At 48.0% G+C, this 20378-nt stretch overlaps 1 protein-coding gene across 1 annotated transcript in view; it reads left to right on the top strand.

The window, feature by feature from the left end:
• LOC141166915 (neurotrimin-like) overlaps positions 1-17182 on the top strand; it is a 46042-nt gene extending 28860 nt beyond the window's left edge. The window contains exons 3-5 of the mRNA XM_073654095.1: positions 13559-13792; positions 14985-15257; positions 16985-17182. Of these exons, the coding sequence (XP_073510196.1) occupies positions 13559-13792; positions 14985-15257; positions 16985-17100 (623 nt within the window). The 3' untranslated portion in view covers positions 17101-17182. The remainder of the gene's footprint in view (positions 1-13558; positions 13793-14984; positions 15258-16984) is intronic.
• The last annotated feature ends 3196 nt before the right edge of the window (positions 17183-20378 follow it).

Here is a 20378-nt window from a genome sequence, read left to right as displayed (position 1 = left end):
TCATATTCAACCATAGAGCATAATGCAGCCCCCATATAGTACATATAGTATAATGCACACCCCATAGTCCTTGATAGAGTATAATACAGCGCCCATAGGGTATAATGCCGCCCCCATAGAGTAAAATTCAGCCCCCATAGAATATAAAGTATTATGGCAACCATATTCTCACTGATTTAAAAAAAATACAATACTCACCTCTCTGGGCTGAGAGTTTTGGTGGGCGCCCTCTCTTGGCAGTTTTGTTGCAATACCATGTTCTTTCCATTTTATTATAATGGGTTTGATGGTGCTCAGGGGGGTCATCAGATTGGGATATTTTTTTATAGCCCAACCCTGACTTGTACTTCTCAACAACTTTGTCCCTGACTTGTTTGGAGATCTCCTTGGTCTTCATGGTGTTGTTTGCAGATCTCCTTGGTTTTCATGGTGTTGTTTGTAGATCTCCTTGGTCTTCATGGTGTCGTTTCGAGATCTCATTGGTCTTTATGGGGTTGTTTGGAGATCTCCTTGGTCTTCATGGTGTAGTTTGGAGATCTCCTTGGTCTTCATGGTGTTATTTGGAGATCTTCTTGGTCTTCATGGTGTTTGGTTAGTGGTGCCTCTTGTTAATGGCGTTGCAGCCTATGTGGCCTTTCAGAAAAGGTAAAGTGTATATGACGCGCCCCCTGGGCCGTGGGGCACTCGGTGCTGGGTCGGTATCATGGTATCAGCAGCACATCTGCAGTTTTCACCCAGAGGTGTGCTGCTGAGAACAATGATTTTTGTTCCAGCATAAACAATCCAATAACTCGATGAATAGGCAGCATTTTGCTTGTTTAGTATAATGTATACCATAGTCCTCCATATAGTATAATGTGCCCCATAGTCCTCCACATAGTATAATGTGCCCAATAGTTCTTCATACAGTTTTTTGCACTCCCCATAGTTCTACATATAGTATAATACACTCCCCATAGTCCTCCATATAGTATAATGCACTCCCCATAGTCCTCCATATAGTATAATGCACCCCCCATAGTTCTACATATAGTATAATACACTCCCCATAGTCCTCCATACAGAATAATATGATCCCCAGTCCTCCATATAGTATAATGCACTCCCCATAGTCCTCCATATAGTATAATGTACTCCCCATAGTTCTACATATAGTATAATACACTCCCCATAGTCCTCCATATAGTATAATGCACTCCCCATAGTCCTCCATATAGTATAATGCACCCCCCATAGTTCTACATATAGTATAATACACTCCCCATAGTCCTCCATATAGTATAATGCACTCACCATAGTCCTCCATACAGTATAATATGATCCCCAGTCCTCCATATAGTATAATGCACTCCCCATAGTCCTCCATATAGTATAATGTACTCCCCATAGTTCTACATATAGTATAATACACTCCCCATAGACCTCCATATAGTATAATGCACTCACCATAGTCCTCCATACAGTATAATATGATCCCCAGTCCTCCATATAGTATAATGCACTCCCCATAGTCCTCCGTATAGTATAATGTACTCCCCATAGTCCTCCATATAGTATAATGCACTCAACATAGTCCTCCGTTTAATATAATGCACCCCCCATAGTTCTACATATAGTATAATGCACTCTCCATAGTCCTCCATATAGGTTAATGCACCCCCATAGTCCTCCATACAGTATAATATGCTCCCCATAGTCCTCCATATAATACACTCCCCATAGTCCTCCGTATAGTATAATGCACTCCCCATAGTCCTCCATATAGTATAATGTACTCCCCATAGTCCGCCATATAGTATAATGCACTCCCCATAGTTCTCCATATAGTATAATGCGCTCCCCATAGTCCTCCATATAGTATAATACACTCCCCATAGTCCTCCATACAGAATAATGCACTCCCCATAGTCCTCCGTATAGTATAATGCGCGCGCTTAGTCCTCCATTTAGTATAATGCACTCCCCATAGTCCTCCATATAGTATAATACACTCCCCATTGTCCTCCATATAGTATAATGCACAGTCCATAGTTCTCCATACAGTATAATGCACTCCCCATAGTCCTCCATATAGTATAATGCACTCCCCAAAGTCCTCCATATAGTATAATGCATTCCCCATAGTCCTCCATATAGTATAATGCACACGCTTAGTCCTTTATACAGTATAATGCACTCTCCATAGTCCTCCAGATAGTATAATGCACCCCCCATAGTCTTCCATATAGTATAATGCATTCCTCATATTCAACCATAGAGCATAATGCAGCCCCCATATAGTACATATAGTATAATGCACACCCCATGGTCTTCATGGTGTTATTTGGAGATCTTCTTGGTCTTCATGGTGTTTGGTTAGTGGTGCCTCTTGTTAATGGCGTTGCAGCCTATGTGGCCTTTCAGAAAAGGTAAAGTGTATATGACGCGCCCCCTGGGCCGTGGGGCACTCGGTGCTGGGTCGGTATCATGGTATCAGCAGCACATCTGCAGTTTTCACCCAGAGGTGTGCTGCTGAGAACAATGATTTTTGTTCCAGCATAAACAATCCAATAACTAATACACTCCCCATAGTCCTCCATACAGAATAATGCACTCCCCATAGTCCTCCGTATAGTATAATGCACGCGCTTAGTCCTCCATTTAGTATAATGCACTCCCCATAGTCCTCCATATAGTATAATACACTCCCCATTGTCCTCCATATAGTATAATGCACAGTCCATAGTTCTCCATACAGTATAATGCACTCCCCATAGTCCTCCATATAGTATAATGCACTCCCCATAGTCCTCCATATAGTATAATGCATTCCCCATAGTACTCCATATAGTATAATGCACACGCTTAGTCCTCCATACAGTATAATGCAATCTCCATAGTCTTCCATATAGTATAATGCGCTCCTCATATTCAACCATAGAGCATAATGCAGCCCCCATATAGTACATATAGTATAATGCACACCCCATAGTCCTTGATAGAGTATAATACAGCGCCCATAGAGTATAATGCAGCCCCCATATAGTAAAATGCAGCCCCCATAGAATATAAAGTATTATGCCAACCATATGCTCACTGATTTAAAAAAATACAATACTCACCTCTCTGGGCTGAGAGTTTTGGTGGGCGCCCTCTCTTGGCAGTTTTGTTGCAATACCATGTTCTTTCCATTTGATTATAATGGGTTTGATGGTGCTCAGGGGGGTCATCAAATTGGGATATTTTTTTATAACCCAACCCTGACTTGTACTTCTCAACAACTTTGTCCCTGACTTGTTTGGAGATCTCCTTGGTCTTCATGGTGTTGTTTGTAGATCTCCTTGGTTTTCATGGTGTTGTTTGTAGATCTCCTTGGCCTTCATGGTGTCGTTTGGAGATCTCCTTGGTCTTCACGGTGTCGTTTGGAGATCTCCTTGGTCTTCATGGTGTCGTTTGGAGATCTCATTGGTCTTCATGGTGTCGTTTGGAAATCTCATTGGTCTTCATGGTGTCGTTTGGAGATCTCCTTGGTTTTCATGGTGTTATTCGGAGATCTTCTTGGTCTTCATGGTGTTTGGTTAGTGGTGCCTCTTGTTAATGGCGTTGCAGCCTATGTGGCCTTTCAGAAAAGGTAAAGTGTATATGACGCGCCCCCTGGGCCGTGGGGCACTCGGTGCCGGGTCGGTCGTTGCTAGGGGAGATGTCACAGTGGCGGTGACCCGGTCCGTGACCCAGGGCGGTCAGTAAAAAGGGGGATTTTATAGTTTTTATGTATGCAATTCTTGACGCCACCTGTGGTATGCGGCTATAAGTAGCCGCCGCTGCAGCGCAGGTCCTCTGAAGCTGGTGTTTAATGCAGCAGAGTTGGTTTGGCTCTCCACAGGTAGAGCTTAGTGCCAGGGCAGTGTAGATGTTGTAGTGAAGTAGATGATGCTGGGCGGTGTAGTGCAGGGGTGATGGCGCAGTTAATAATCAGTCCACAACTCAATGGCGGTTTCCTCTTATGTTTACTTGTGGTGATTAGGCAGACCGGGACACGGGTGCTGGCTAGAAGTGGAAGTCCGGGCAGCCTAGAAGCAAGTAAGGAATCCACCTCGCCCGGTGGAGTTGTAGGCCTTCTCTTTTGCACTAATCTCTCTGGCCCTGCTGCTTGTAGCTGTGCTGTGGCCCTCGTCCCTGAGTACAACCTCCTTGTGCTCACCCATATGGCAGGCAGCTCGGGCCTTGCTGATGGGTCGCTCCCACGTGGTGGTGCTGGGCCCTGCGGTGCTTCTGAGCCTCCGGGCGTCTGATGGGACCAGGAGACCTGCAGTCCCCTGCCTTCCGGTTTCTGCTGCTGGGCCTTCAGTGCCCCACAACCTCGGACTCCGGTTCTTCCGTGCTCCTATCCTCAGGGGTGAACTGCTGTGCAGCTCCACTCCCTAGGCCTTTCCTCTTCAACGTCCTGACTTCAACTCCTGTCTGCTCTCCTCAGACTAACTAACCCCGCCTCCAGATCCCAGTTGCTAAGGGGAGGAGCTCCCCTTGCTGGTCTGGAGCCAGGAACATGTTGCATGTTAGTATACCTGACTAGGGGACCCCTGCTTGCTTCCAGGCATGGCATTACCTCTTGTGAGGGAGGCAACCGGACTCCTGGGGTGCCACATTCCCCCCTAGTTAACTTCAGTACTCCCTGACTGAGGATACCTTTTAAAATTAACAGTCAATAATTCACATTACAAAAAGTGTAACAAGTCAAAAATTACAAAAACCAAACTAGAATTGAAAACAGTCTTTGCGGCGCTTAATCTTTACACCACAACCCGGGTAACCGAAATTTGGCTGGTGGGAACCGCATCAACCCACTTTGTGTATCGTCCCTGGGCGTGGCTTCAGGGCACTCTGTCGTGGGGCCTGGTCTTCGGCCACGCCTGTTGTTTATTTTCAAGGCCACTTATTAACTATTTTCAATATTGTCCTGACCACACCTAGTCCTGTGGTCCAATTGTCCATAAATTTAACAAATATATATTTCTAACATCATTTAACGATTACAGCTATTTATAACATACACTTTAGTTCCTCCAGCGGGCAGGGAGCTGACCTTTAGTACTCCGGGTCGATCTACGTAGTACATTTATTGTCACTGACCTACGCTGGTCCCTAGTGTCTACCCCTGGTGTGGTGGGTTCAGTGTGAACTACACTACGGGTAGTCTGAGGTAACACGGGTAGGCTGGGTAATCTCCTACGAATTCTTTGACTCACCATGGGTATGACAGGTTCACTGCTAGCAGAGGGTAGATTCTCCTGATCTGCTGCTGATGAAGCATCTGTCTCTGGGGCCAACTGGTCTTCCAGATGTTCTGAAGCCTCTGCAGTTTCCGGTGAGGCCGCTTGGAGAAAGGTTAGGACAGGTACCACAATTGCTTTGTTCACCTGCGTCCAAGACCGGGAAAATTCTCCGAGGACTGTCTGGACCGTTTCTTCCACTTTTTCTGTGGGCCGAGGGCTGCCTTGATCTTCTTCTGTGTGTTTCAACTGTTCAGGACATATCTTCAAGTGATCTCTTGAGACTGCCGCTGAAGTTACTCCTCCATCCTTACTGATGAGGCACACTTTGTGGTTATCGTAATTCGAAGGTAGGACGGTGTATGGCTCAACCTCCCACTGGTCATCTAATTTATGGCCTCGTCTCTTCCTCTTGAGTACTTGTTCTCCAGGTGATAAGGGAACGGCAGGTGCGTGCTGATTGTAAGTTTTCTCCTGCTTCTGTCTCGCCTGGGACAAACTTCTCTCCCCACATTCTTGCACCTTACGGTATTGTTGCTGCCACTCTGTATCCCAATCTGCATCTGGTGATGTCGTCCCTGGTGTTAAGACTCCCATGTCTAAGTCGATGGGTAGCTTACCAGGTCTTGCTCTCATCAGGTACGCGGGTGTACAGTTGGTGGAGTTCACCGGGATGTGGTTATATAGGTCCACCAAATCTGCTAACTTCTCTGGCCACAGGCTACGTTCTTCAAGGGGCAACGTCTTCAACAGGTCTATTACCACCTGGTTCATCTTCTCACACAACCCGTTGGTCTGGGGATGATACGGCATCGTCCTGATTTTCTTGCAGCCGTACAAGTTACAGAATTCCTGGAACACCTCTGCTTCAAACGCTGGACCTTGGTCGGTAAGCACCCGTTCAGGGTAACCGTGCGGGCGACAAAAGTGCTGTTGGAATGCTTTGGCTGCCGTCTGAGCTGTCTGGTCTTTCACTGGCACTACTACCAAGAACCGGGAGTAGTGGTCTACTATAGTGAGAGCATAGACATAGCCTGACTGGCTTGGGGCTAGCTTCACGTGGTCCAAGGCTACCAGTTCAAGTGGTTGTTTGGTGATTATGGGCTGCAGGGGAGCCCTCTGGCTATCACGGTCTTTCAGTCTCAGGTTGCATGGACCACATTCTCGACACCATCTCTCGATTGCTTTCCTCATGCCAACCCAGTAGAATCGCTCACGTAGCAGGACTTCCAACTTCTTCCACCCGAAGTGTCCAGCTCCATCGTGGTACGCTTCTAAGACCATTGGCGCATCCCGCCTCGGGACTACCACCTGCCAGACCAGTTCGTGTGTCCAGGAGTTGATACTTCTTTGACACAGCTTTCCCTCGTAGATGTTTGCCCTTCTCCTTCCACAACTGTTGGGTCTCCTGTGGAGCATCTGGATCAGGGTGCGAGTCAGCTTGTGTCAGCAACTCCTTTACCAGGCGGAAAGCTGGGTCGCTATCCTGCGTCTCTGCCCATCCATGATGGGGCAATGCGTTGAACGTGGCCTCTCTGCTGGCGGAGCGCTTGTCCCTCACACAGTGGGAGCACTGGGTCACCTCGTGACGATGGAAAGCGGGTAGCTCTATCTCCTCCAGATCTTCCGGGTCTTCTCCCCCATCTGGCAAGTTGGGCATCCTGGACAGCGCATCAGCATTAGTGTTTTTATGCCCCGCCCAATACTTGATGGTAAACTTGTAGTTAGACAGTCGGGCCATCCATCGTTGCTCTGGGGTCACCAAGCTTCGCAGTCTCCAGGTGCGTCAGCAGGTTGTTATCGGTGAAGACTGTAAATCTGGTGGAGGCGAGGTAATGTTTAAAGCGCTTTGTTACAGCCCAGACTATGGCTAAAAACTCCAACTTGAAGGAACTATAGTTGTCGGGGTTCCTTTCCGTGGGCCGGAGCTTCCTGCTTGCGCAGGCAATCACTCTCTCTCTGCCTTGCTGTACCTGGGACAGCACCGCTCCCAATCCCATGTTGCTGGCATCAGTATGAAGTATAAAGGGTTGGCCATAGTCTGGGTAGGCCAGGACTTCGTCTCCAGTAAGAGCCATTTTCAGTCGAGTGAAAGATTCGTCTTCTGGTTTACCTCATCTGAACAGAGGTTTCTTGGCCTTCTTGGACTGGCCCACTAAGAGGTCCTGCATGGGTGCCGCTATCTTGGTGAAACCCTTGATGAATCTCCTGTAGTAGCCTACCAGCCCGAGGAACTGCCGCACTTCCTTGATAGTGGAGGGTCTTGGCCAGTCCTTGATCACGGTGACTTTTTCAGGGTCTGGTGCTACACCTTCGGCGCTTACCACATGACCTAGGTACTGCACCTTGGGCTTCAACAGGTGGCACTTGGACGGCTTTACTTTCAGGCCATAACCAGATAGGGCTTCGAACACCTCGGTCAGGTGCTCCAGGTGGTCTTCCTATGTCTTTGAGTAGACAATTACATCATCTAGGTACAGCAGGACAGTTTCGAAGTTTTTGTGTCCTAGGCAACACTCCATTAACCGCTGGAAGGTTCCTGGGGTGTTGCAGAGCCCGAATTGCATGCAGTTGAACTCGCTGAGGCCCACATTGGTGTTGTAAACGTGGTCTTTTCTCTGTCCGCCTCTGCCACTGGAACCTGCCAGTACCCACTGGTGAGATCCAAAGTGGAGAAATAATTAGCAGATCTTAGTGCAGCTAATGATTCCTCAATTCTGAGTAATGGGTAGGCGTCCTTATGTATAATGCGGTTAATCTGCCTGTAATCAACACACATCCTCATTGTACCATCTTTCTTTCTGACGAGAACTAATGGAGCTGCCCAGGGGCTACAACTATCTCTGATCACCCCAGCCTCCTTCATCTGCTGTAACATTTCTTTGGCTCATTGATAGTGAGCTGGGGGTACAGGCCGGTACCTCTCTTTAATGGGCGGATGTTCTCCCGTGGGGATATGATGTTGGATCCCTTTTACCTGCCCAAAGTCTAGTGGGTGTTTGCTGAAGACTCGCTCATATTCTTGAACCACCCGGTATACACCATGCTTTTGGTGCAAAGGGGTGGAGTCAGTGCCCACTTGTAGCTTCTGACACCAATCCTCCATCTGCCCCTTGGAGCCATTATCCTCCGCCGGTTTGGACGGAGGCAAGGGTTCCACTGCCTTTATTGCGTTGTTACAGACAGTGAACAGCTTAGCAAGGGTAGCATACCGGGGTAAATGGACCTCTTTCTCCCCACAATTCAGGATGCGTATCGATACTCTCCCCTTGCGGACATCGACTACCCCCCTGGCTGTCAAGGTGGTGGGCCTACTGTCAGAGTACACGGATTCTACCAGGGCCTGATAATCTTGACCCCTGAGACCTATTGCTGCCCGACACCATATCAACATTTCACTCCTAGGGGGCATTGCAATGGGGAACGGATCACTCATCCTGACACTGCCGACTTCCCCTCCAGACAGCTCTACCTGATGTCTTTTCATCAGGGCTCTGTTCTTCTTCTGCAGAACTCGCTGCTGACTGGAACTGGCAGTCTCTGCGACCTGTTGTAACAAAACAATAATTTCTCCAAGACAATTTTCTATCACATTGGTGCCTAAGGTTATCATAGGGTGACTTTCTCGGCGATCAATATCAACAATAATCATTCCTTGTGATGGCTTTTCTACTTTGTCAACTTTTATAGTCACCTCTTTATACCCCACCTGAGGCAAGGGCTGACCATAGCTGGCATAGATACTAAGATGTTCATCTGGACGGCGGATAATGTCTGAATCAGTCCAGTATTGTTTATAAAGGATATATGGCATCTTTGTCACCTGGGAGCCAGTGTCCAACAGTGCGTTCATCGGGATGCCATCAAGCACAACAGGTAAGACCGGTCGTCCTCCCACGTACTTGTCTCGCCAGCTTTGAGGGCCTGGTCGCCTTACTCCTGGGGGTTGGCCCTCTGCCCTAGGGGTTGCTCGTTTAAATTACAGAATCTTGCGTAGTGCCCCGGCCTTTTGACAGCGGCGGCAGATGGGTTGTCCGTCCTGGTCGTAGCGATCGCTGTTCCTACCCCTGGTCGGTGGAATTCTTCTCTGTCGCCGCCACGGGACGTCATCTGGACTGGAAACCAGCTGGATCTTTTCCTTTGGAGTCACTTGCATGGCCTGCACGGTTTTGGTTAACGCAGCCACACTTTTGGTCAGCCCCTGGACCTGAAGGCGTAGGTCCGCAGACGGATCATTATCTAGGGTCTGTGCGTCAGCCTCCACAGGTGCTGGGGGAAAGGGCGCCACTTCCTGATGGTATGTGATAGCTGGACGCCGGAGGGATGCAGTGCCACTTGGGATTGATTCTCGCAGCACCCGGAAGGGCTCGGTCTTTAACTTGTGCAAAGTCCAGATCAGGGTTTTGCGGAGCCATAATGCGCAGCTGTGTCCGGTGAGCGTTAGACAGGAGCCCCTCAATAACCTGCTCAGTCAGCAATCTGTCCTCATCTCACACACTGTCGGGGTCTACCTGTTTGATAGCCCGCAGCACCTCCTGCAGGTTTAGAGCATAGTCCCGTAAACTGTCCTGCACCCTTTGTTTGCACCCGTAGAACTTCATTTTAATTTCTGCTGCGGTGCGGGTGTCAAAGGTATCCTTCAACCGGGCCAGTATTTCTTTTACAGTGCCTTTGTCTCTGCCCGGCCAGGACTTCACCTCTCTCTGGGCTGCACCGATTAGCTGGCCTATGAGGATGCAAACTTTCTGCTCCTCAGACAGGGGGCACACTTTAAACAAACTGCGCAGTCTCTCCTCAAAGTCGGTCAGGGTGTGCGACTCCCCTGAGTACTGGGGCAACCACGCCGCCCCCGGTATATATGGCATTGATAATGGCATTGCAGTGGCCGCGCCCGTGGCTGAATCCTCTCCCATGCTGGGCATCTTCCTCCCCCCTAGTGAACCTCAGCCAGGGCCTGGGCATCTGTTGACGTACCAGTATTCTGCCCTGCAGGCGGAAGGATCTCTTACCCGGCGGTTCCGGATCGGGGCTTCTTGCTTCCCCTCGACGAGCGGCAAACCACGTGATAACACCGTTTAGTAAAGTCTATGGCACACAGGACCCGGTTATACCGGGCTTCATGAATCCTGTTTGTGACGCCAAGTTGACGCGCCCCCTGGGCCATGAGGTACTCGGTGCCGGGCCGGTCGTTGCTAGGGGAGATGTCACAGTGGCGGTGACCCGGTCCGTGACCCAGGGCGGTCAGTAAAAAGGGGGATTTTATAGTTTTTATGTATGCAATTCGTGACGCCACCTGTGGTATGCGGCTATAGGTAGCCGCCGCTGCGGAGCAGGTGCTCTGAAGCTGGTGTTTAATGCAGCAGAGTTGGTTTGGCTCTCCACAGGTAGAGCTTAGCTCCAGGGCAGTGTGGATGTTGTAGTGAAGTAGATGATGCTGGACGGTGTAGTGCAGGGGTGATGGCGCAGTTAATAATCAGTCCACAACTCAATGGCGGTTTCCTCCTATGTTTACTTGTGGTGATTAGGCAGACCGGGACATGGGTGCTGCTAGAAGTGGAAGTCCGGGCAGCCTGGAAGCAAGTAAGGAATCCACCTCACCAGGTGGAGTTGGAGGCCTTCCCTTTGCACTAATCTCTCTGGCCCTGCTGCTTGTAGCTGTGCTGTGGCCCTCGTCCCTGAGTACAACGTCCTTGTGCTCACCCGTATCGCAGGCAGCTCGGGCCTTGCTGATGCGTCGCTCTCACGTGGCGGTGCTGGACCCTGCGGTGCTGCTGAGCCTCCGGGCGTCTGGTGGGACCAGGAGACCTGCAGTCTCCTGCCCTCTGGTTTCTACTGCTGGGCCTTCGGTGCCCCACAACCTCGGACTCCTGTGTCCGGTTCTTCTGTGCTCCTATCCTCAGGGGTGGACTGCCGTGCAGCTCCACTCCCTAGGTCCTTCCTGATCAATGTCCTGACTTCAACTCCTCTCTGCTCTCCTCACACTAACTAACCCCGCCCCCAGATCCCCGTTGCTAAGGGGAGGAGCTCCCCTTGCTGGTCTGGAGCCAAAAAAGTGTTGCATGCTTAGTAAAACCTGACTAGGGGACCCCTGCTTGCTTCCAGGCATGGCATTACCTCTTGTGAGGGAGGCAATGCCACTGTGGCAACTGGACTCCTGGGGTGCCACATATATACTGACAGACATGTGACACTTATATTGCACACAGGTGCACCAGAAATTATTAGGGGCTTAATAACAAGGGGTGAATACATATGCACATGTCAATTTTTAGTTATTTGATCCCATAAATGTAATTTCTGCCTATGTTTTTCTCACTTCACCACCTTAGACTATTTAGCGCTGATGCATCACACACAAATCAGATTACAAAAAATGTTTACACCCAGGTTGTAATGTAACAAAATAAGTAAAAAGCCAAGGGGGTGAATACTTTTTTAAGCCACTGTATATTACTAGAACTTTTTCTTCAAAAAACAAGCCCTTACATGGCTATGTAGATGGAAGAGTAAAAAAGGGGAGAGAAAAACGAAAATGTGTCCGTTCCTTAAGAAATTAAATGAGTTCTCTGCTTTGGAGACCCCCGGTGCACTTATGTTATCCAGTACTGCTGGGAACCACAGTGATCAGATATAATCTGTTGTCCAGGTTGATTAACAAGTGATTGATTCCCCTGCAGCGCCACCACAGGAGAAAAGAAGTACTGCATTGCTCCAACTCAAATCAATGGGCTTGCGGATTTCTCATGCCTTTAATAGGTCCTCTAACTGTTTCTATGCCTTTTATAATATAGATTCCTAGTTTTGTGGCAGAGGGGTCACTGGGGTCCCTAAGACATGAGACAAGGGTGTGACAGCAACTTCTGCACCCCCTTTAGCTATATCCCTGAATCCCCCTCCCTAGGTCGCTCTCTCTCCACGGTGGCACAACGCTGCTATTCTCTACAGTGCTCAGGGTGCCATACAATGCCGGGCACCGGCCCCAGTGTGGGGGAATCTTGGCACGGAGCAGAGGACATGACTCACGCACAACTTGTTTGCAGACCAGTTTCTCATCTGTTGCAGATTTTTTTTTTCTCAGTCTTTTTTGTTATTTTAGGATTTCTTTAGTTTGGAGAAAGCTCGTATCCGAAAAAGGCCAAGACTCACTGTGGATGCGGCTTTCCTTGTAAAGGTTTTGATGAAGTGGTTGGATTAAGGCCAGACGACGTCACTGACACCGGGAGGGGGGGGGGGGTGCACCATGCTGTATTATCAGTGCCAGACCCAGACATTAATCCTGAGCCACCCATCAATTATAATACTGCTCTGCTCTTTGGGGCCCCTCTGGGCACCAGGACCCGGTTGTGACTTCTTCATCCTATATCACTAAACCCTTGAACAACATCTAAGTGTGCCGGATGAGGAATGAAACTACACCCTGAAAGTCCCTTTAAGGGACAGGACCACAATAAAAATAAATTAAAAAAAAAAACAGAAAATACAGAAATTAAAAAATACTAAAAGTAAATAAAATAAAAATAAAACTAATAAAAAAATAAAATAAACTAATAAAAAATAAAAATGTCCTGTTAGGGAAATCTGAGTTACCAAAGCGATCAGGACCCAAAGAAAGTAGCTCCAAAGAGAGAGGCCATTCATACCGATAGGAACTGTGCACTACTTTATGTCCCCTGTGGTGGCGCTGCAGGGAAATTTAACACCTGCTGCCAGGTTTCCTCATTGGGTCCCCAAAGTAGAAAAGCCTATGGATTATACAAGGAATGTATTCCCAGGAACAGCCCTGATTCTACAGCTCTGTAACTTGCCTTCCACTTTGATTGAGCAGTTCCTCTTCATCAGCATTCTACCAGCACAATGGGCTCTGGAACCTACTTTGCTTTACTTCTTAGGGATTGTTCAGACGAGCAAAGCTATAATGAGTCTGAATGCAGTCCGTACACAAAATGGGTAGCATACAAACAGCACAAGGACCAACGCTCTTCTGCTCTAAAGCCCCCATGACAACACTTCCTGCCTGTACCCAGGCAGTTCAATATAGTCATGGGGAGTATGTGTGGATTACCATCAGAGTCCACGTACACATTATACACACACCGTACTATTCATAGCCCTCTAGGATGTGAATATTGACGAGGATGGGGTCAATGATGTCACTGAGGATGCGCAGGTACATGAAGAAAGTGTATTGACCCATCTTATCTGACTGGTTGGGATGTGGCCGGGGGGACCTCTACGAGACCTATAGCCAGCCTCAAATACCAAAAATTCCATACACGATCTAATCACACTATTATTCTCTTTTTTTCCAGCTGAACCGGAGTTTACAGACTGTCCCGACAAGCTGCTTTGGATAGAAGGGGAGGAAAACAGCTTCCACTGTAAGGCCACGGGACACCCACCTCCCACCGTGACCTGCATGAAGGACAACATGGTGTACATGGAAGGGGAGACGTTCACCACATTGAGAAATATGTCCGGCGACTTCTACTGCAGAGCCGCAAACTTTGATGTCGTGTCCAAGAAAGTAATGGTGTCTGTGCAATGTAAGTGTCTGCATGACGGAGATGGGTTATGGCTGAAGGTGGCATCTAGATCAGTCACCGCACCAGCATCTAGATCAGTATGGACATCATTTCCTATCACTCCAATTCCAAAACCCTATCCTGGTATGATTCCTAGGACGACGTAGGTAAGACCTAGACGTAGGCACACAGGTGCCAGCCTTATTGGTTACTTGCAGATATGCTGTATAGTAGTAAGAAAAAACATGGTGGCTACATGGTACATCGCAATTGTCACGGTCTTCTGCGTAACGCAATAGAAAAGGCGAATAGAAGACATTTTGTAAATTATCAGTGAAATCAGCTTCTATCTCCACTTATAAGCCATTTCTACTTCTTTTTCCCGCCTCCTAAACTCATTATAAATTCCCAAAAAAACAGCTAGAATAAATTTTACTCAAAACAAGAGAGACTGAGAGATCAGGTTACAGCTGCTTATTGAAGTCAATGGAGAGTGGGGGGGGGGGGAGAGGGCAGAGTGAAAAGCGCAGACACACACACATAGACCTATGCTGGTTCTTTCTAGTAAGTGTTTCATCTCACTTTAGTACTTTATTCACAGCTAAATCCTGTATAATGTCCTCCAGGCTTCTGATTGTGTGCTAAAAAAAAAGAGACCGAAGAGTAGGAATCGCTGTCGTCTGGGTGTGCTGTGCATGGGAGACATCATAGCAACTAGTCTCCACCTGCAGAGCGGAAAACCGGTGAAAAATGTAGGATACAAGTCACATAACCAAAAATAGAGTTCTTAATTCTCCTGAACACTGGCAGCACAGCTTATTCTTATGGTTTGTCTTCTTCCAGACCGCCTCCTCCTCATACTGCTTCATTGTAACACTGAGTGAGAATCAGCAGCTGCATCTCCATCTCCCTCCTCCCCTCTTCTGTGTGTCCTATTTACTATTTTACATTAGAGGACATTTTTCGCGACCGAGGCAGTTTATGAATATTTAGAGAGCCTATAAAAAGGAGTTAAAGATAATTACAGGCCTTTTAATGGGACTTCAAAGCCCAGCAAAACATTTGCATTTTGTTTCTTCTTATGGCCACTATGGTCTGTTCTGACAAATCACATTACCCTATAGTATATCTACAAAGTCTGAGCAGTCTATAAAGGGGGCTGGGCCCTTCCTTAGCCTCAGTTATAAGTGTCTTATATATTTCCTACACACAGATGAGCCCAGAATATCGCTGATCGTAGTTCAGCCATCGGCCTCGGTAGACGAAGGGGGAAATTTGACTCTGATTTGTGAAGCGGATGCTGTGCCCCCTCCATCCTACAGCTGGCACACCCCCGCCGCCAAGCTCCTTTATGATCAGGACAACAGGACCATACAGATTAAGGATGTGAAGAGTGAACACGATGGATTTTATGTCTGCATTGCACAGAACAAACACGGGATCCAGATGCTAAAACAGAAAATCACTGTAAATGAACTGGAGATCGGTAAGTGTTTAGAAACGTCAATCAAATATGTCCTAACAGTTACAGTACAAGGATAATACACACAGTGACGTCACAGTACAGGGATAATACACACAGTGATGTCACAGTACAGGGATAATACACACAGTAATGTCACAGTACAGAAATAATATACACAGTGATGTCACAGTACAGGGATAATACACACAGTAATGTCACAGTACAGAAATAATATACACAGTGATGTCACAGTACAGGGATAATACACACAGTGATGTCACAGTACAAGGATAATACACACAGTGACGTCACAGTACAGGGATAATACACACAGTGACGTCACAGCACAGAGATAATCCACACAGTGATGTCACAGCACAGAGATAATCCACACAGTGATGTCACAGCACAGAGATAATCCACACAGTGACGTCACAGTACAGGGATAATAAATACAGTGACGTCACAGTACAGGGGTAATCCACACAGTGACGTCACAGTACAGGGATAATAAATACAGTGACGTCACAGTACAGGGATAATCCACACAGTGACGTCACAGTACAGGGGTAATCCACACAGTGATGTCACAGTACAGGGATAATCCACACAGTGATGTCACAGTACAGAGATAATCCACACAGTGATGTCACAGTACAGAGATAATATACACCGTGATGTCACAGTACTGGGATAATAAACACAGTGATGTCACAGTACAGGGATAATAAACACAGTCAAGTCACAGTACAGGGATAATACACACAGTGATGTCACAGTACAGGGATAATACACACAGTGATGTCACAGTACAGGGATAATACACACAGTGATGTCACAGGTATAATGTATGACATGACTTCATAGCACAGTTATAATATAAGAAAGGTCACCGTGTCTGCTGTGACATCACAGTACAGAAAAAAGAAACATACAATGATGCCACAGACCAAAGAAATTGTAAAAAGTCATTAAGGACTGCATCTTATGTCTAAGTGGAAATTGACCCCCTTAAAGGGGTTGTCCAGCCTTGACACAAAAGTCTGTAGTCGCCCTATGTGACTGCACACTTCTGAGTCATGACAGCATGCGGCGCACACACTGTCAGGACTTCCCAGTATTGCTGGCGACAGTGGGTGGTCAGGAGACTGCAAGTATGCGATTAACATATTTCCAGCCACATTCCAACTAGATGTACTCAGCCTCTCAATACAAGTGGATTGAGAGAAGCTAAGCACGTCTAGTCAGCATGTGACTGCATGTATTCAAATCGCAAACTTGCGGTCCAATGACTGCCTGCTCTTGCTCGCAATATCAGTGAATCCTCATGCTGTCATGACTCAGAAGTCTGCAGTCACATAAGGTGACTATCAGAAGACCGGACAACCCCTCTAATTATTGGGGCGCAAATCAGCTGATTTTTTGGGGCGATTAGTCTCATGCAATTAGCATTGTTTACTGAAGTGGTCACAAGAAGACCTATTTGCTGTGCAATTGACTGCCCCCTCATGCTACACAGACTTGTTTCAGGTTTCAAGTACTATGATAACTATAATACTATGAAAGATGCGGAGAGCGCACAAGAAATGATGCAGCTGCAGGATATTAAATATGCAGGAAAAAGTGGGGAGTGGGGATTTTATGCCATCTGTGTACTGAAAAGGGGGACCTGCGGGGAGCAAGTAGTGGCAGCATCTATATTATGTATTTCTGAGGTGCAAACTCTAAAGTTGTCCTCGTTATTTCAGTTCCAGAAACTGATCTCGGCAAATTAACCAAAGGAAACGGCGCAGAGAGGACGAGAGCGGCGTACTTTGGAATCTCAGCGGTGCTGACATGTGCAAGTGTCTATTATTTGCTTTAATCCTTTGTGTTATTGGTTGACATACAGAGCGATGTGCACTATTACATTTCTACAAAATGGAATTAAACATTCCCTTAAAATATTTTGCAACGTTTTTTCTTTAGCGTACGGAATAATATTGATAGAGTGCCATGGATCACGCCTGAGATTTGTACACGGTAACATTAATTAAGGTTACACTGGGAATATAAAGAGGGTTGCAGGAGGTTACAAAAAAAAAAAAAAGGGATTATTTTTGTTTTTATGAAACAGCGCCACACAGGTCTATAGGCTTTGTCTGGTATTGCAGCTCAAGGAAACACAACCCGTGACTTAAGAGAGGTGATATTTCCAGTTTTGTGTCAGTATAGAAGAAGAGATTTATAACAATATAAATTAACTTTATTGGTAGAATTAACAGATATTAAACATTTTATTTGCTTTTTCGGTTTCATATTATTGTTCTTTCTTCTTTTTTTTTGTAAACTTATGTAAAACAGCAGCAAGAGAACACAAATTATGCCTCAAAAATTCACGGGAGCCTTCGTCTTCCTAAAACGGAAAGAGAAAAAATGTTTTTGGGGAAAAAGTGAATTGTAGCGGGGTATATAGAAAACTACTGAGAAGGTGCAACAGTGCTCAATGCCTAGAGGGGTCACTTTGGACAACACTTTTTTGCTACTGTGACCTCTATCAATCAATCAATTAGAGGGGGAACCTGAGAACAAGTGTTTAATTACACTACAGCGCCACCACAGGGGAAATAAAGCATTGATACGCTGAGTCCTCCAAAGTGAAAAATGTTTTTTGTATCTGCACTCTTCTCTAGCTAATAGTGGAAGACTTTCCTTTGTGCGTTCAACATTGGTAATTCAAACCCTTTTAAAATCAATAAGATGGAAAATAGGATTACAATTATGCACACCGTGCCTCTTGGACTTTTCACCAATATTTTCATGTTGAACTAGACTTGCAATGTAATAGTGGCTGCAGAGCAGAATAAAACTTTTTTTTTTTCTTCATTTCACCTCTCTGTTGTGGAGATATTATCAATCAAAGTATTTTGCACTCAAACAGTTAATTTTTTTTTACATCCACATGGGTGTTACCAGAGAGATTTCACTGGGGGCTTGTACTTCTTCCTCTTTCTGACACTGACCAATCATAAGCAGGCAGTAACAAAATTGGTTAAAAAAAAAAAATTATACTGCTCCCCTATTATGCCATTGACAAAAAGTCTGTTCTGCCCACTACAGAGTGGTTATGTAGCACCCTGAGGATTCGGCTGCTACAGGAGTATTGCACCTCAACCCAGAGGTGTGATATTCCACTCCCGGGTAAGGAAGGAGTGTGGAACTGAGCTCAGATAGACTGCATGCACTACATACATCCCATTCCAGAGGAGCAGGCCGACGGCACTCCCACTTGGAAATGTGCAGGTGCGACCGAGCCTGTTCCTGGCTGGAGTGGGAGGGGGGAGGAACATCCCATGTAGTGTAGGGGCAGATAGGGGGAGCAGTCTGGGTAGTGTTAGGAGCTCATTGGGTGCTGGTCACCTGAGCTCACACATAGAGGGTGTATATAAGGTGGGCACCATCAAAGATCAGGGTGAGACGCAGAGGACAAGTCAGACGCAGAGAGGAAGCTGGCAGAGGAGCAGCTGAGAGAAAGAAACAACAGCCCTGGAGAGAGAGAGGAGCAGTGAGAAGGACCCAGAGGGGGAAGACAAAGAAGGGACCCAAGAACCCAAATCAGATCACCGGGTGAGGAGTCAGCACAAGGGTACCGGAACCCAAACTGGTGGGGGCAGAAAACACATCCCTAGCCAGAGACCGGAGGCTGTGGGCAGCATCTGCCACGGCCACCCACTACATCCACCCTGAAGGCTTACCACATGAAGGGTCAGGGAACCTGAGGCCAAAGGTTGCCCCACAGAAGGCCCGAGGGAGCTGGACCTAGGCGGATCACTGGTGGGGAAGGCAGAAGAAAGGACAGAGGGAGAGCTCAGGGCCACGCTCCGGACTTGTTTGGGGGTTGGCCGGATCCAGGACCTGGTGGACGCAGCACGGCTCGGGAGGTCACTTGGAGCTAGAGTGACCAGGAACATCTGCAGTAAGTAAAGACCCTTAACTGCACAACCCGAGTCTGTGATCATTACCGGCTGCACCGCACCACCACAACCCCCATCCTCTGCGCCTGTCCCCTCTGAGGCTATACCCCTCCCGTTGGGGGTTATCCCACCAAGCTGCGCGTCCACCATCAGCCTCAGCGGACCCTGCCGCAGCGGCGGTCACAGTGACCGCATCACAACGGGTGGCGTAGTCGACACAACGAACTTTAACAACATCAGTAAAGACTGCCACATAACACTGAGCTTGACGCCCTGGGCACGGGACCGGGTCACAGCCGCTCGGAGACTACAACCCCCCATCTGATCCGGTGCCGGGTATTCCCCTCAGAAAGGAATATGTCCCAGGGGGCGCGTCAACTTTGGCGTAGTCGGCAGGATTACGTGCCCGCAACACCCGGGTACTGCGTGCCTGAAGAAAAGTGCAAGTTTACCTCAGAAAGAAGTCTCCCGCCGGTTCCGGAGGGTCCACGCCATTGGACTCCATCACCAGTCGTTTCCCGCCGATTGTCCGCCATTTCCAGCTTGTTCCCGCCATCTGCAGAGTTTCCCGCCACTGGGCGACGCTTCCCGCCAAAACCGCAGATTTCCCGCCTTGGAAGAGCAGCGGACGCCATTATGGGCGTGCCAAAGGAGAGCAAGAGGCCACCTCCCATCGTGGGCCGGGACAGAAAATGGCGCCAAAAGTGGAAACCGCCCCCACCAACAGAGACTGTGATGCTGGAGGTGTCTGTCAGCGTGAAAGAACTCCCCCTGGAGCTGACAGTCACCGAGTTGCCCCGGGACCGCCCTCGAAGTGGGAGGAGACGAAAGAAAGGAGAGAAGATGGGTGTCGCCTGGAGCAGTGTAGAACGAGCGCACCCGGAGGCAAGAGGTCTAATGAGGAGTAGCGGAGAAGCTCACCCGGAGTTGAGGAGAGAAAGAGTGGACCCGGGAATGGAGCGGCAGCAGAGCAGCACCGGCCCGCTGGCCAGGAGCCTGCAGAAGGAAGAAGGAGGAGAGCAGAGCAGCACCGGCCCGCTGGCCAGGAGCCTGCCGGAAGAAGAGCAGAGCAGCACCGACCCGATGGTCAGGAGCCTGCTAGAGTCAACAACCCCGCTAGGCTTAGCGGAGATCCTGGCGCAGCTTCCCCGAGATCGGGAGTGCGCGCGGAGTGCCCTGGAGGGCCTCG

Source organism: Phyllobates terribilis, unplaced genomic scaffold, assembly GCF_046119375.1.
Source record: "Phyllobates terribilis strain yellow unplaced genomic scaffold, ASM4611937v1 Scaffold_11__3_contigs__length_659146591, whole genome shotgun sequence".
Classification (NCBI taxonomy): Eukaryota; Metazoa; Chordata; class Amphibia; order Anura; family Dendrobatidae; genus Phyllobates; species Phyllobates terribilis.
Note: the sequence above shows the minus strand (reverse complement) of the source record. Positions and strands in the feature narration are given on the sequence as shown.